This window comes from Tiliqua scincoides, unplaced genomic scaffold (assembly GCF_035046505.1).
Source record: "Tiliqua scincoides isolate rTilSci1 unplaced genomic scaffold, rTilSci1.hap2 HAP2_SCAFFOLD_110, whole genome shotgun sequence".
NCBI lineage: Eukaryota > Metazoa > Chordata > Lepidosauria > Squamata > Scincidae > Tiliqua > Tiliqua scincoides.
The window spans coordinates 67,509-84,666 of NW_027101362.1; the positions used below are offsets into that span (position 1 = coordinate 67,509).

Consider the following 17,158-nt stretch of genomic DNA (forward strand, 5'->3'; position numbering starts at 1 on the left):
AGCTCCTCGGGGCGGGGCGCTGCTCCTGCCGCCGCCGCCGCTAGGGGGCGCGTTCCCCGCCCGTCGGGGCCGCAGCACCTGCCCCGGGAGCGGGGCACGTCGGGCGAGCGCGCTCTGGGTGGGCCGGCCCGCGCGCCCCGTCGGTCCGGGGTCTGCAGCCCGCGGGGTCCGAGGCGCGGCGGAGGTTCCCCCGGCGCGCTACCGGCGCCGCGGGACGCCTGCACAGGCGGGCTTAGCTGCGGCGCGCCTTCCCCGTTCGCGGAGCCCGTGCCGGGAGCGCTGCGCTCGAGGCGTGTCCCGCCGCCGCCGCCGCCGCAGAGGCGCCCTTCGGCCCCGCCAGCTCCGGGGCGCCTGAGCGTGGGCGGGCGGGCGGGCGGGCGAGGAGCAGCCGGCTCTCCTCCCTGGCAGGACCCGGGCGTCGAGGAGGCGGCTCTCGCGAGATCTCCGGGCCTGCGGCAGGCTTGTAAACAGACGCCCGCCCGCCCGCCCGCCCGCCCAGGAGGCTCCAGCCGTCGAGCGACTCGCAGAGCCGGGACCGGGAAGGTGAGCGCGCCGCCGGGCCCCTCTCCGTGCAGGGCACGGCAGGGGCCTGCCGGATCTGCGGGGCTCGAGGCCCACGGTGTCCCGGCGCCGGAGCCCCCGCGCAAGGGCCGGCTGGCAGGCGGAGGCGCTCGGCCGCGGCCTCTCCCGTCTCGCCTGGCGCTGCGGGGAGGCCGCCCGCGGCCCCGGGGACGGGCGGGGCGGAGGGGATCGGGCCGGATCAAGCGGCCCCCGCGCCGCTGCTGCTGTTCCTGCCGGGCTGGCGCCCTCGGGTCCGGCCGGGCGGGGGCTGCGGAGGCGGCCGGAGCCTCCAGGGCAGGGGGCGCGACGGGCCCCGTGCAGCTGGGGGGCGCCCGGCCCGCCTGGGCGGCCGTGCCCCTCCCCTCCGCGGTCCTCCCTGCCTGGAAGCGTCTCCGCCCGCGCTGCAGGAGCCTGGCCTGGGGGCGCGGCGGCTGCGGGCTCGGGGGAGCGCCTGGCGGCGTGGGCCCTGCGTGCTCCGTCCGTGCTGGAGGACGGGCACCTGGGGCTGGGGCTGGGGGTCTTCGCTCTCTAGGGTCGCCGCCTGCCTCGGAGCGCGGGACTTGGGCGCTCCTCGGGGCCCTCCCACTCGGGAAGGGCCGCCTCTCGCTGGATGGGGGCGGTCGGTGACCCAGGTGGGGGTGGCTGTGGGGTCCTTGAGGAAGCCAAGTCCTTGCAGCAGCTGCAGCAGGTGGGGTGGGTCGCCAGGTGGGGTTCCAGGGCAAGGATGGGGCCAGCCCAGAAGGTTCCAGGGCAAGGATGGGGCCAGCCCCTGGACCAGCCCAGAAGCTCCCTGGACCAGTCCCACTTGCTCCCTCAGCCCTAGCAGGCCAGGCCAGGCTGCCAGGCACTCAGCACTGTCTCCCCCAACCCCCCAGGAGGTCGCTGTTTGCCAGGGGGCCCTTCAGGCTCTTGCTTTGCTTGTTGGCGTTGCTGGTTCTGTATCATTTATTGGGGCTTTTTACTTGAAGCTTCCTGGGATGCTTTGGGACAAGGGCAATCAGCCAACTTCTCTGAGTTGTTGTGAGGACAGCATGGGGTGGGAAGGCACCTGCACACCCCTTTGAGCTCCTGGGAGGAAGAATGGGATTTAAGTGTTGTCATGGTCATTGCGGGCTGGAGGAGAAGATGGGGGGGGGAAGAATCAGGATCAGAATGTGGACTCCCCTCACGCACCTGGATCCTGCAGCTTCTTCTCATGGCTGTCATGGGTGTTGCCCATCTGGTCTGCAGGCGGCTTTGCAGGTGTGGCCTGTCTTTGCTGTTACCCTCTACAGGGAGATGGTGCTGTTCTCCTTTTACAGGCAAGAAAACTGAGTCAGAGGGTCGGAGTGGGGAGTGCCCGTAGTGCACAGGCAGGACTCCAACTTGGCATTCCCTGGATTAGGAGCCACTGCAGGACCTGGCCAGCACCACCACCTCCTTCCTTTGGGCTTCAGGAACCCTTGATTGATTGCTGCCAAAAAGCTTCCCAAATTGGGGTTTTGTTGGTGCCCCAGAGCTTAGTTCTTCAGTGCCTGGGGGATGGTGTAGTGAGAGGCATTGAGCATGTGCAGAATACTTTTTCTCTTCACAAGATAAAACCTCCTAGGACTGGGGTGAGCCCTTAGCAAGTAGGCAGCAGCTAGCCAGCCGTCTTCAAACTCCCTGTTATCTGGGAGCCTGACTGGTGCCGCTCTGTGATCCTACAGGGCACCCAGTGGCTCACAGAGGCAGCAGGGGAGGCCTGTTCCTTTCTGAGGGAGGGAATCCTCCCTGCCGCCTGCCTTACTCCATCTGGAGCCACGTGCAGAAGGTAACCCCCCTTGTGTTCTGTACAAACCAGACTCAGAGTGGGGGTCACTCGCCCAAGTTCCAGATGCACCCCATAGGATCGTAAGAACAACCCCGCTGTAGCAGGCCAAGAGTCCCTCTAGTTCAGCTTCTTGTACCTCACAGCGGCCCACCAAATGCCCCAGGGAGCACACCAGAGACCTGCATCCTGGTGCCCTCCCTTTGCTCTGTTTCTCTTTCTGTCAAGCATGCCTCTTTTCAGCCAAAGTGGCTTCTGTGGTGGGGGGGAGGCTCCTGCCCCTGCCCCTTCTGCCAAGCTCCATGGAGAAAGCCATCTCTGTAGCAGCCTCTCCAGGCAGGGTTGGGAAAGACCCCCCCCACCTGAGATCTGTAGGACTGCTGCCAGTCAGGAGCCAAGGCCGGGCCTGCTGGATGGTCTCTGGCTTGGGAGCAAGGGCTTCGCCACACTCTCCCTCTCCACGTATACAGGAGCAGCCTTGTATACGTGACCAGCTGCAGGGAGAGAGGGCTGGGTCCAGGGTCCCCCAGTCAGCGCCATGGCCCAGCAGGGACTGGCGCACTCAGTGGCAGGATCTACCCCCCTCCCCCGCTAGCCAGGCTGGCCAATGGGGTGAGGGTGTGCTGGGCCCCCACCTTTGGCCTACTCCAGACAGGCCCCTGGCTTGGGTTTTTGCAAAGAGTGCAGTTGATCCCAAATGCTTTCAAGCTGTCTGCAGTGTGGGGAAGTGCAGTGGCAGGGGAGGCCTTCTGCATGTGCTCAGAGACCACAGCTTCTGGGGCTGCACCGAGCACAGGGTGCTCTTCCACAGCCTTCCCCCAGCCCACCAACCTGCTGTCTTGTCTTTGCTGCAGCCTCCACCAGCTGCCGTGATGTGGCCCCAGCACCCCCTCTCTGTCGTAGCTCTTGCCCTCCCAGTGTGTCTGCTGTTGGAGCTCCCGGCTGCCAGAGGCTACATCCACGCAGTGAGTGTCACTTCCCGTCCCCCCCATCCCTGCAGCGGGTGAACCTTGGGTGACCTCAGCCCACTTGACTGAGCCCCCAGCAAGGACAGGCCACCTGGCTACCAGCTTTCTCCCAAAAGCTGTTCCACTTATGCAAGGAGCCTTTGGGGTACCCAGCAGTGTTTAGAAGCCTGATCTGTGCAGGCCTGGCTTCCTGGCCTCAAGAAAGGAGGCTGTTGAGCTGGGCAGGGACTGTGGGGCAGGGACTGTGGGGGGCAGCCAAAAGGACCAGAGACCTGATGGGCAGAAGGTTTGGGGCAGGTGAAGGAGCACAGCTGTGGTTTTATGTTCCTGCTTTTGGATCTGTGTTTTGTGGTGTTCTGATCAGCGCCTGGATTCTTGGCTGAGCATGTGACTCATGAGTCGCTCTGGGGGACCCTGGCCAGACTCTGGGACCAGAGCTGTCGAGGCAGTGGCGCTTAAGGCACAGTCTGCAACCAGGAAGCAGGCTGCACGCTGAATCCTGCCGGGCTGCTCCAGTGTCCTTCCCCAGGCAGAGGGAAACCTTGCTCCCTGTGCCAGAGGTGGGCCTGACCCATGTGTGGCTTCTGGTTGTGCCAAGGAAGCAGCCCTGCTGTGTGTGCGCACCCTGGGCTGGCTGGGGCTGGTGCACACCACGCCTAGGGGGGAGGGTCAAGGTTCATAGTTTCCTCTGCTGCCGCAGGTACCAGTCTTGGCCACAAGGGGGCATTTGGAACCAAGGCTTCCCCCCTGCACTAGGCTGTGCCTTGCTTTGCCCTCTGAATGTGACTCTGAAGAAAGCTCTGCAGACTAGGGGGAGGCCCACTCCAGCCCCCCCACCTCTTGCTGGCAGAATGCAACCCCCCCGCCACCAGAGCGAGGGCAGCAGTGCTGTTTATGGACAGTGGGAGGGAGCGGGATGAAGGAGGCTGAGCAGGAAGTGAGCCTGAGAGGGCCCCACGCAGCCGCCGCACCCCCCAGCATTTGCAGGAGCTGCTGCCTGCAGTCCAAGGACTCCCCTTGGGACTTTCTCAGTCACCCCTTTCCCTGTCCCTTCTCAGGTGCTGGATGACAATTCCACCATGGATTTCTCCGACTTGCCTGCCATGTTTGGGAATCCGCTGCCGCGTGGGGGGCTTGTGGTGAGTACCTGACGGCCTGTGGCAGAGCAAGGGCCTCCCTTCTGCTCTGGGCTGCTATGCCTGGCTCCTTGGCACCCTTCATAAGCCCTGCTGGATCAGGCCAAAGGCCCATCTGATCCAGCTTCCTGTATCTCACAGGGGCCCACCAAGTACTTCAGGGAACACACTAGACAACAGACACAACCTGCGTCCTGGTGCCCTCCCCTGCACCTGGCAATCAGACACAGCCTATCTCTACCTTGCACCTACTGACCATGACTTGTAATCCGTGATGAACTTTTTCTCCAGAAATTTGTCCAATTCTCTCTTAAAGGCATCTAGGCAAGATGCTATTACTACTACCTGTGGCAAGGAGTTCCACAGACTAATTACATGCTGGGTAAAGAAATATTTTCTTTTGTCTGTCCTAACTCTCCCAACACCTAACTTTAGTGGATATCCCCTGGTTCTGGTGTTGTGTGAGAGGGAAAAGAGCATCTCTCTATCCACTCCGTCCATCCCCTGCATGATCTTGTATGTCTCAATCATGTCCCCCTCAGATGCCTCTTTTCTAGGCTGAAGAGGCCCAAACACCGTAGCCTTTCCTCATAAGGAAGGTGTCCCAGCCCAGTAATCATTTTTGCCGCTCTCTTCTGCACCTTTGCCATTTCCACTGTATCCTTTTTGAGATGTGGCGACCAGAACTGGACACAATACTCCAGGTGTGGCCGTATCGATTTGTACAATGATGTTATTAGCCGTCTAATTCTCACTACCTTTTCTGGTGATCCCAAGCATAGAATTGGCCTTCTTCACTGCCGCCGCACATTGGGTCGACACTTTCATCGACCTGTCCACCACCCCCCAAGATCTCTCTCCTGATCTGTCACAGACAGCTCAGAACCCATCAGCCTATATCTAAAGTTTTGATTTTTTGCCCCAAAGTGCATGACTTTACACTTACTGACATTGAAGCGCATCTGCCATTTTGCTGCCCATCCTGCCAGTCTGGAGAGATCCTTCTGGAGCTCCTCACAATCACTTCTGGTCTTCACTCCTCGGAAAAGTTTGGTGTCGTCTGCAAACTTGGTCACCTCGCTGCTTAACCCTAGTTCCAGATCATTTATGAATAGGTTGAAAAGCAGCGGTCCCAGGACAGACTTCTCTGACTCCTGCCAAAGGGCTGGCTGTGCGTGAGTGAGCCCTCCCTTCTCGCCTCCAGGGCCTGCTGGTGGAAGCCCGGCCAGCCAATGCCTGCCAGGCGATTGAGGCCCCTCCACCACTCGCCAATGCCAGCGCCTTCGTGGCTCTCATCCGGCGGTACAACTGCAGCTTTGATGTCAAGGTGAGCCAGATGTGGGCTGGTGGGGGCAGGGCTGAGCCCCGTCACTGGAGGCTCTGCTGAGGAAACAAACTTCAGCTCTTGGTGTGAACGGAGCTCCTCTTGTGTTGGGACCCAGAGCGGGCCCTGGAGGTGGTTGTCGAGCCCGGGCCTAGAACCAGTTTTGTGGGCACCGGCTGGATGATCGCAGTCTTGTTCCCCACCCTGTTAAGGGAGCTGCCTTAGTGCAGAGTGCACTGCAGTGTCACTGGGGCAACACAGCACAGTTTCAGAACCACGGGCTCTCAGTGCACCTCAGTCTCGGAAAGGGACCGGCATTCCTTTCAAGGGGTCTATGCTGAGGTTCACTCGCCACAGCACTGCCCCACTGACATTTGGTGGGGATGTCATCACCGAACTGCTGGGCTTCTGCACTGCGCAGAGCACTGCTGGTCAGGTGCACATGTTAGCAGGGACACCGGCGGGGTGCTGGAGGTGGAGCCTGGGCTTTATATATGCCAGGGATGTGGCTGTCACCCAAGCTTCAGACCCTCCTGTCAGAATCCGCCCGAGGTTTGAGAGCGGCTGAGAGACGGGTTGCGCATCTCGCCTCTGCCCTGAGGTGGCCTTGGGCAGGACTCAGCCATAGGCCTCTCCAGCTGCAACTTGGGGGTAGGGCTGCTGCCAGTTCTCGTAGAGAAAACAAAGTGAAGCGCTTCGCGCACTCGGAACATGCTGCGCAAGCATCCCGTCTGGTGGTTGCCACCTCGAGTCAGTCCAGGTGTGTCTGCATGCTGTGGCCGCATCTCTGCCAACTGCAGACGGGAGTCTTTTCCCAGCTCCACTTGGGGAAACCTTTCGTGTTGCAAAGCATGCACTGTGCCACAGAACTAGTTCCATCTCCACAGCCCGTGGGTTGGCTAGGGAATCGTGGTTGGGAATGTGTGTGTGTGGGAGGGAGCTGAGGGGGTGCCATCCTGATGTCCCAGCCTGTGTCTCCTCCCCCAGGTGTTCCATGCACAGCAGGCTGGGTACCTGGCAGTCATCGTGCACAATGTGGGTTCAGACAGACTGCTGAGCATGGCCTGGGATGATGGTGAGTGAGTTGGAGGGTGGGGGGAGGGCTGGTCCCAGGCTGGGGAGGTTGCAGGTCGCCCTCTCCTGGGGGCTTCCTGGGGGCTTTTGGTGGGCCGATCCTCTCTCTGTCTCTTCCCCAGAGGAGCTCCGCAAGCGCATTGCCATTCCGTCCGTGTTTGTGGGTGAAACTGCAGCAAACCAGCTTCGCACGTTCTACACTTATGAGAGAGGGTAGGGGCAAATGGGGTTGCTGGTGAAGGGAGGGGGAAGCCTTTGCTCTCAGCCACCTGTGAGAGTTGCACATGGACCCCAAGACAGGCTCTCCTGGGGGGCCTTGGGTCTGGGGGCCCTGCTGTGGCTTTACTGCAGGGGGTTTGGAGGTGTATTTTTCCCTTCCCTGTAAATGAGCTGGGGCTGGCAGGGCCCCTTGACTCCCCCAATGGGCAGTGGTGTATGGGAGGAACTGCGGGACTTTGGGGATGTTTCTCACAGAGGTGTGGTTTTCGCTGTATGGGGAACAGGATCCACCCCGCTTCCTGAGACGGTCTTCAGAGACCTATACTCATCCTATGCTCTGGGTCTCGTGTGTGGGGAGTGCTGTGACCAGTGGAGCCTGGACCAGGCTTGGCCCCAGCCCGTCACCCGGTCTGTGGATCTTTCCCAGAGAAGAGTGTTGCTTCTGCAGCAGGGCTGCACCTGCTCTCCTGTTTCCTAGGGGAACTTCTCCCGGGTGGTGCTGGGTCCCCCAAGTCCCCCTCCGGTGGTGGTTCACCAGACAGTCCTTGCACAAGGAGAGCGGCATGTTCCGTGGTTCAGGGCTGTGCTGACTCTGGACTCTCACTCTCTGCAGGGGCCGCATCATGTTGCTTCCCGACTACGTTTTCCCTCTGGGGTACTACCTCATCCCGTTCACGGGGGTGGTGGGCGTCGTCATTGCCGTGATGTGCGCTATTCTGGTAAGCACCAGGCGGGTTGCCCAGTGTCCCTGCTGGAAGGGTGGGGTGGAGTTTCCTGCACAGCCCACCTCAAGGAGGGGATTGTAGAGCTGGAAAGTGTGCAGAAAACCAACCAGCGACTCAGAGGAGCTTCCCCTGCAGCAAGAAGGCAGGGGCTCCTTGGAGCTCCTCCTCACGGAAGAGAGAGAGCAGCGTGTGGGGATAGAGCCCCAAGAGCTGGGGTAGTGGCTCCCTCCCTCCCTCGTAGCCCAGAGTCAGCATCCTCCCATTGATAGGCGGGAGCACCAGCATGGGCAGGGCCAGATCCTGCAGTACCAACTCGACGAAGGAGACTGCTTCTGTGGGCTCAAGTGGCAGCCGCTGGCTTGACCGCCCTGAGAAGGAGGGCCACCTAGTGAGGCTCCAGCGGCTGTGAGAGCAGGGCCTCTGAACACATCCAGCCCTCAGGCACCAGGCAGGAGGTGCTGTGGCATGTGGGCTTCTCCTTGGGGGGCAGCTGGTGGCCACTGTGGGCAGCAGGGGTCTGGGCTACGTGGGCCCTCTGGGGCCTGACTCTGATTCTTTGGGACCTGGAGAGAACCCAGATTCTTGAGCTGCCCAGCGATGTGGCAGAAGATAGTGGTCTGTTCTACACGCTTGGCGGCAAGAGACCTCAGCCTGCCACCACCGGTGTGGCAGCAAAGCCCTGCTGGGTCAGACCAGGGGCCCATCCAGTCCCACATCCTGTTTCCCACATCAGCCCACAAGCGGAAGAGAATGGCAGGCTACTCTCCTGCCATAGCTCCCTTGTGGCTGCGGGGTTGAGAGGCAGGCAGCTGCTGAACCTGGAGGCAGTGAGCGTCTGTCACCATAACTGATAGCTGACTGAGAGACCGCAGGTCCACCCTGGATTTGTCTAAGATCTTTGAAAGCTGTTCAAGCCAGTGGCCATCACTGCGTCTTGTGGCGAGGAGTTCGATAGGCTGATTTGCTGCATGAAGGAGGATCTCCTTTTGTCTGTCCCAAATCTGCTAACTAGCAAGCCTGGTTCTGGGGTTTGAGTGATGAAAAAACCTCTTTCCACAGCACTTTGTAAGTCTTGATCCCATCACCTTGTTCCAGGCTAAAAGCCTCAAACACTGTGGGCTTTCCTTCTAGGGAAGGTGCTCTGCCCCCTGACCATTTTACCCTTGTCCGCATCACTTTTCTGCCCCTGGGGGATTTTCTGCCCCATCCGCATCACTTAGCACTTCTGCGCATTGCTCCACATTGGCCATCCAGTCTGAAGACAGCCGTTTGGAGTCCTGCACGGGCTGATCTGGCTTCTGCCACCCGGAATACTTTGGCATCCCTGCCACACTCGGCTGCTTACCCACTTATGAACAAGTGAAAAATCACCAGTTCAGTGCAGATCCCTTGGAGACACCCCACAGCTGTGAGAATTTATTCCGTGTCCATTTATTCTTGCTCTCTGCTTCCTGTTCTTTATCCAGCTACCACACCGTAAAAGGGCCAGTCTCCTTATTTCATGACTGCTGCTAAGTGTATTCAAAGAACTTTTGGTGAGGGACTTTGTCACAAGCTGTTTGAAAGTCTAGGTCAGGGGTCTCCAACCATTTCAGTACAAGGGCCACGCAGTATATTTTACATATTATTGCAGGTCAAAAAATCAGTTTTATACATAAATGAATGGAATGTAAATGAATGAATACGTTTTACTTACGTTTTGTGAGCAACGTAATGTGATTCAGAACAAAAGTGAACAATTCCATGCTGAAACTGAGAAATGATATATAAGGAGTAAAAATGTCAAACATTGGTAAATACTCTGACCAAAGAATTTGCTAGGGTCTGGATGTGGTCCCCAGGTGATAGTTTGGAGACCCCCTGGTCTAGGGACATAGTGTCAACTTGGTAGCCTCTATCCACCAGCAACTCTCAAAGAACAGTTGAAGGTTAGGGAGACAGAACCTCCCATTGCAGAAACCAGGCTGATTTCCTTCCAGCAAGGCTCATTCTTCCTTATGTGCAATAATTGTATCTTTAGGTGTTGTATCTTTAGATAAACTAGCTTTCCACCAGTTTATCTGGAACAGGCTAAACTGACTGGCCTGTGATTTCCTGGATCCCTGTTTAATCTGTGTTGCTTTGGTTGCTCTCCAGCCCTCTGGCACAGAGTCTGATGCCCATATTTTTCTGAGAAGATCTGCAGTTTCTCATATGAGCTCCTCCACAGCTCTTGGGTGGGGCCATCTGGGCTCAGGGCTTTTCGGGTGTTTAGTTTGCTGGGACACTTCAGAACCTCCCTCCTCAACTCATCATACTCAGTCCCTGAGGTGGCCAGTCCAGGCCCAGGCCCCTGCCCTGCGTCCTCTGTAGTGGAGATGGGGGCTGAGGGCTTGTCCAGCTTCTCTGCGGCCCTGCCCTCCTCAGCGTCTCCTTCATTCCCTTGTTCTGCAATGCTCCAGCCGCCTTCCCAGCAGGTTTCCTGCTTTTGCTGTATTTCAACAAGCCTCCAATGTTTGCTTTGCAGATCTTGGCCGTGTGCTCCTTGTCTCTTCTGTTTCCCCGTCTCTTATCACCTGTCTTTGCCAGAGCGTGTGCTCCTTTTTGCCCTCTTCATCGGTGCAGGACTCCTGTTTTCGAAAAGATGCCTCCTGGCCTAGCGTAGCTTCCTGACCCTGCATGTGAGCCGTGCTTGTCCCGGACTTTGGGGCACCTTTTCTACCTGGTGGTCAACTTCCCCGTTGAACTTGTCCGCTGTGGTTTCAAGTGTGATCCCTCCACTCCAGACCTTCTGATCTTTCCCTCCCAGCTTTCTTCTTACCAGTCCCCTCATTTTTCAGAAGTCCCCACTTCTGAAGTCAAATGTGTTTGTTGAACTTCCTTGGAAACTCTCCAATAACACACGTTAAAACGGAAAGTCAGCCGAGTCTCTCGCACTTGGCACCGCGTGGGGTTAAGTCTAGAGTTGCCTTCCCGCTGGTTGATGACTGCTGTGTAGCACAGCCACTTGTAGGAAATGTTCCTTCTGTGTCATGGCCTGAACAGGAAGAACCTGACTTGCATGACGGGAACTGGAACCCCCTCGACTGTCACGCCTCCTCCTCAGAAGGCCTCCGCGACCTTTTTCTCATCAAGATCTCCCTCAGCGTTCTGATCAGGAGGAGCCCGGGATGGAGGGAGTACTTCCACCCACAAAGATTCTGTGGAGCCACAGCCCTTTCTCCAGTCGGAGTGGAGCTGTACCCCGGCATGAGGAGTGTGACGAGCCTGCCTATGGTTCCGCCAGGCTTCTGTTGTGCTCCCCTCAGCAGGCATGTGCTCCAGCTCCCCATCTTGGCTCACAGCCTTCAGGTCTTTGCACAGAGTCGCTGTGCATCGCATCCTCTTCAGACGGTTGTTGGCGTCTGCCTCTTCCCCGGTGGCCCTGCCCTGCCTACTCCTCGTTTCCAAATGATGCCCTTTCCCCTTGTCCTTAGGGATGTTCCCAGCTCTTGTTGACTCTTCCCCAGTGACAAGTTTAAGAAACTGTCCTGTGACTGTTTTGACAGTGGTGCACAGCCGTGTGTAGCCTGCTCTGTGGGCGCTCAGGACCTGCCCAGTGTGTCTGTGGGAAGCATGTTGTCATTTTGCAGGCAGGCAGATGCTTTACACGCTGTTGAGCTTGGTGTGTTTCTGTGGTTGCTTTAAAAACCCACTCTGCAGTGTCGTGTGGGGTGGGAAGGGGCACAGGTTTCTGCCCCACACCCGTAACTCTTGCTTCTGTTGCCCGTGCAGATCGTGCGCTGCGTCCAGCACCGGAAGAGGATGAGGAGGAACCGACTTTCCAAAGAGCAGCTGAAGAAAATTCCTGTGCACAAGTACAAGAAAGGTAGCCGGGCCATCGCTTTTTGAGCCCCCCACTTCTGGGCCGCCGGACACTGCCAGACTAGTTCCCCCTCTGCCAGTTGCAGCCCTGGCACCTTGGAGCTGCAGGCACTGCCCTGAGAGGCCCTGGGGTGCTCCTCTGCAGGCTGGGGGCTTCCACCAGGCCTGCCTGCTCCCGGCCCCAGGGAGACCTGGGCAAGGAAGCCTCGTGTGGGCTGCAGCCCTCCCTGCCCCACACACATCAGAGGTGCAGGATGCCTGGCTGTGCTGCACAGGGGGCCCAGGTTTTGCTTGGAGAACTGCAGTGCCTGCTTTCCCCAGCAGGGGGTGTCCTTCTGGGTCCCCAGACCACCCCCACCTCCTGCCGCTACTTCTGCAGCCCCTCCCCTTCCCGCCACAGCCTCCTTTGCTCGCCTGCTTCCTTCCCCTTGAGAGGCGGCACTTGCAGCCTGGTGAAGAGTCACCTCATCCAATGCTAACTTTGGGGGGGGGAGGCAGGATGTAATCCAGTTGGCATCAGGGGCGCAGTTGGCTCCAGCTCCAGGGTCTTAGTGGGGGCAGATGCCCCAGCCCTGCCCGAACTTGTTTTCCTGGAGGTGGAAAGTGGGGGCCAGGCACAGGGCCTCTTCTGTGGCTTCTGTCTAGACTCTGGGCTGGTTTGTTCCCAGAATGGATGTGGGGGGGGCTGCCATTTTGAGCAGGACTCACTTGGGGACCTCGGTCTTGAGGTCGCTGAGGGACTGGCCTCACCCAGGCTGCACAGAGAGGCCCAACCCACAAGTACCAGTTTCCTCTGCCTTCAGGGCTTTCTTGGGCTGAAGGGTAGGCAATGGGTATGTGTGTGGCAGGCCTCCCTGGGGCCACACTGGTTTCTTGATCATCTTTAATTTGGAGCTCTGCAGTGCGGCCACGTCATGCACTAGTGTGCCTGAGTGATGGTGGAGGAGACTGTGTGCGTACCAAAATAGTGAGAGGGGACTCCTGTGGGGCTGCCATGCAGATGGCTGCAGGGAAAGGGAAGTTGACTCAAGTGCCCCCCTCAAGACTCTCCTGCCAAGCCGGTGCCCTGGTAGAAAGCCCACCAGCGGGGCAGATGGACCACAGCCCTCTCCCCAGGGTCTGCCTGGTGTGCAGAGTGCACCTGCCCCTGGCCAGGTGGGCTTTGGTCTTGGTGCTCATGGCCAGGAGCCACTGCCACGTGCCCCACACTCCCTTTCCAGGGGACTGGCCAAAGAACCCACAGAGGCTGCTGGGTTGAGCCAAAGAGGGGCCTGCAGGAGAGAACTTGGCCTTGGAGGGTGTGTTGGCAGAGGGCCCAGGCCCACCTGGAGTATCACTGCTTCCCTCTGTTTCCTGCCCAGGGCAGTGCAGGGACCTCTGTGAAGGGGCTCTCTCTAAGCTGCCATCAGCACTGCCCACAAAAAGGGCATGATGACAGGAGCCGCCCCCCCCCCATAGCTGGCCTCACAGGGAGACTCACTGCTGGGACTCACAGTAGCCCCCCAGCCCTGCCAGGTCCCTCTCCCCTGCACTTCCTCTTGCGACTGTAATCCTGATTTTAGAAATGGGCTATGTCAGAATGCCAATGCAAGGGAGGGCGCCAGAATGAGGTCTCTTGTTATCTGGTGTGCTCCCTGGGCATTTGGTGGGCCACTGTGAGATACAGGAAGCTGGACTAGATGGGCCTATGGCCTGATCCAGTGGGGCTGTTCTTATGTTAACTACAATTCCCAGGAAGCCTTGCAGGTCTCTTGTTATCTGGTGTGCTCCCTGGGGCATTTGGTGGGCCGCTGTGAGATACAGGAAGCTGAACTAGATGGGCCTCTGGCCTGATCCAGTGGGGCTGTTCTTATGTTAACTACAATTCCCAGGAAGCCTTGCAGGTCTCTTGTCATCAGGTGTGCTCCCTGGGGCATTTGGTGGGCCGCTGTGAGATACAGGAAGCTGGACTTGGGCCTTGGCCTGATCCAGCGGGGCTGTTCCTAAACATTGTAAACCAGAATGCAGATCTTGGAACAAGCCAGTGCAGTAGGCCGGGTGTTTGTGTGTGTGTGTGTGGGGCCGGTTTCCCAGTCCCCATACCAAAGCTGCCAATGAATTTGGCCTCAGCTGCACAGAATCTGCATGGCCTGTTGCTGCTGGGGGGAGGGGAGCTCTGCAGGGTCTTGTCCAGGTCCCTTTCCCGGCCCACCCTCCCTGAGATCCTTGAACCGGAGTGGCTGTGGATTAAATGTGGGGTTGCAAAACAAACTACATGCGGTGCGCAGCTTTCCCCATATAACCGGGCCCCACCCCTCCAGCATTCCTCCCCCAGAGTTGGGGCCTTTTGCAGGCTCCACAGGAACAGAGACCCAAGTCACGTGAGCTGGGCTAGGGGGAAGCTGCCCCACCAGGCACTGCAGTGCTGTGCCTGCTGCTGCCCTCCTGTTGCCTCCTGCTTGGGCTCCTGCCTGCCCCAGTGCTTCTCTGGCCAGGGCCTGAGCCTTCCGCTTTCCTTGTTTGCAAGTTAACTTGTCCATGCATATTTTCAGGCTGTCCTCATGATGGCCAGGAGCCTTCCAGACCTTGACTGGACTCCGCCTTTGCTGCCTGCACCGCCTCCTTCCTCATGCGGGGCAGGGTCAGCACAGCCTCCTGAGCACTGCCTTGAGTCCTGCCTGTGCTTCCTTCCTGGGCCTGCCTCCCTTTCCCTGCCGGCGCTGCCACTGGGCTGACTAAGACTGGGAAGGAAGCGGCCAGGCCGGGTTGGGCTGAGCACCGCCGTTTGCCTTATAAGGCTGTGCCGAGTGCCTGTTTTGAGCTCTGCCGAGCGGCCTCTGACCGCTTCCCTTCCCCAGCCGCGGCAGGGGAGGCCTGGCCTGACTTCCTGTTTTTGCTGGGGCTGCTGAAGTGAGGCCTGCAGCTGAGTAGACGAAAGCCGAACGTGGCCCCCCCTTGCACACCCAACACGTGCGTGCTGCAGAAGTGGCGGCGGCAGCAGTTCTCGGCCTCTTCCTTAGCGGAGGCCCTTGGGGGCTCCTGACCCCCACCTTTGCCGTACTGGCTGCCCTAATGGAGGTGGCAAGCCTTTCTGGGCAGGGATGCTGAGCTCAGCTGTATCTGACTGGGTTGATACTGGACCCACCCGTGCCCGCCTGCCCTTGAGGGACTCGGGCTCTGCGGTGGAGGTCTACTTCTCTTGTAAGTCCTTGGGAGGCAGGATGATGACCCAGAACCTGCAGGGCTCCCCAGCATCCTGATGCCCCCCATCAGGACCGCCTCTCCAGGGGGGCCCGGCTGTTCGTGTGGGTGCTTCATGTCTGTCTCATCGCAGGAGGGTGCACTCTGCACGTCTATCACTGTCACAACAACCCTGCAAAGAAGTGACTGAGCAGGACAACAGAGAGTACTGGAGCACTCTTCTGCTGACTTTGCCACCCACGGGGTGTGCAGCTGCACGTGTGAATGGCTTGCAGGGCAACACATTGGTTTGGGGGCGGTGGGTGGCAGTTCCAGCCACGTGCACTACCCTGTGATTCACTCACCCATGTGAACCCTGCCATGAAATGGGAGTGGGAAGGGCTTGTGTAGCAGGAGGCCCAGGGCAGCGAGCTGCTGAGCTGGCATTCTGCCCCTGGCTGGGAAAGGGGGTGCCCAGCGCCCTTCTGCCCCAGCAGAATGCAGCGCACCTCCAGACCAGCCTGGGCCATGACTGCTGGTGTCTTGAGCCATTGGTTAGACTGGGACTGGGACAGCAAGAGCCTCTTTCCACCGTGCACCCCCCCTGCATGGAAGGTGGCCTTAAAGTCTGCCCAGGGACTGTGGGGGTCCAGCCTGCTAGCTGGCAAATGGGTGTCCAAGGAGGTAGTGGGCAACCTTCTCGCCTCTCTGCCCTCATCACCAGGGGACGAGTATGACATCTGCGCCATCTGCCTGGAGGAGTATGAGGATGGGGACCGACTGCGGATCCTGCCCTGCTCACATGGTGAGGAACCCTGGGCTGCTGGCGGGGGCACGCTACTCTCATCATGCTGCAGGCAAGCTGGCCATAGGGTTGGCCTCAACAAGGATGTGGCATGGACTTGCAGGCTGACTCCTGCAGTGTTGCACACCTTGCCCCCTGGATAGAGGATGCAAAGAGCCAGTACACGGCGTGGAGTGGGCTAGGATTGGAGCTTCGCTGGATGGGTGGCCAGTTTCCTGGGGTACACAGGTGCATAAATCCTCCTGTAGAAAGAACACTTGGGTGCAGGCCTTGTGCTTTGTGGCCAGGGCAAGCCTTAGTTGTCCCTTCCCTAGAAAGGGACTATTACTGTCTCAAAAGGTAAATCAAGTGAGTCATAACTCCAGGGAGGTGACAGGCCCAGCAGCTCTCCATCTTCTTTGTGCTCTCTTCCTTCCCCACCCCCAGCCTACCACTGCAAGTGTGTGGACCCATGGCTGACACAGACCAAGAAAACCTGCCCAGTGTGCAAGCAGCATGTGATCCGATCAGCTGAGGACTCCGACTCAGAGGGCGAGGAGGGCCCGGAGCGGGCTGAGTCTCCCAGGGACGGGGCCGAAGAGGAGGAGCTGGAGCAGCCTGCCACAGAACGCACCCCCTTGCTGTGCTCTGTGCCCACAGAGGCAGTCAGCCCCTCGTTTGGCAGTATGGGCCACTCACCTCCCTCTGCCCTGCCCTTTCAAGGGACCATGGACCAGGCAGAGGAGGAGCCTGCCTCTGTTTCCCCCCAGCAGCCCCTGCTGGTCTAGTCCCCCTTTCCCCCAGACCTGTACTGTTCTCTTGGTCTTTAGTGGTCCTGGGGAGCAAATGTGGACATTGTTCCTCCTACCCCTCCCAGGGAATGGCAGGCTCTGTTTTTATCACTGAGCTTCCAGTATTTTAATTTTCCATGGTGAAAAGATGCAGTAGATGTGGGATGCTCTTGGTGGCAGATCTCTGTTGCATAAGGAGAGGAATGGGAGGCTGCCCCCAGCAAGGAATGGGCCCAGGTGTGGATTCCCTTCTCAGCCAGCCTGTGTGTGAAGCAGAAGCTGCCTCGGAGGAGCTCAGCCTGCCTCTGCTCTTCTGGCAGGGGCGCAGGGCCTGGTGGTTCTGCCCATCACAGGGCTTGCTGAGACAGTGGTGACAGAGCTTCCCCTCTTTGCTGGGGCAAGCGGAGAGAGGCTGCCCCAGCACTAGCGCTGCCTTAACAATACAGCCTGTTCTCTAGCAGACACAGTATGGGGAGGACTTCACAGTAGAAGGTGCTGTTGCAACCCCCTGCTCCCTTCAGCCCCCTTTCTGCAGAGCAGGCTGTGGTTCCTGGGGCAGTCCTCACAGGCAGGGTGGCTGGGCAGGCTGGCCTCTACCAACTCCCCAAAATGGGACCAGGACTGGCTACTCCCCAGTGGGTGGAGATGCCTTGCTGCACAGTCTGACACCTGTTCCTGCGTGCAAAGCACCACCTGATTGGGTTTGTGGCTACACCCCAAGGGGTGTGAATGGGAACAGGTTCCCTCTCTGTAACGGTCAATAAAAAGGGAGCTGTTTGAAAACA

The 17,158-nt window shown here is 59.1% G+C and overlaps 1 protein-coding gene across 2 annotated transcripts; it reads left to right on the forward strand.

Annotated features, from left to right (window-relative positions):
- Positions 1-134: 134 nt before the first annotated feature.
- RNF167 (ring finger protein 167) lies at positions 135-17,158 on the forward strand. Of its 2 annotated transcripts, none has more exons than XM_066610962.1 (10): positions 135-543; positions 3,205-3,315; positions 4,377-4,457; positions 5,659-5,781; positions 6,766-6,853; positions 6,975-7,065; positions 7,685-7,790; positions 11,550-11,643; positions 15,523-15,603; positions 16,030-17,158. In XM_066610962.1, the coding sequence occupies exons 2-10, from the start codon at positions 3,223-3,225 to the stop codon at positions 16,368-16,370; spliced, it is 1,098 nt and encodes a 365-aa protein (XP_066467059.1). In that variant the 5' UTR covers positions 135-543; positions 3,205-3,222; the 3' UTR covers positions 16,371-17,158. The 2 variants fall into 2 exon arrangements, with proteins under 2 accessions (XP_066467059.1, XP_066467060.1); XM_066610963.1 differs by lacking the exon at positions 135-543 and adding an exon at positions 2,265-2,353.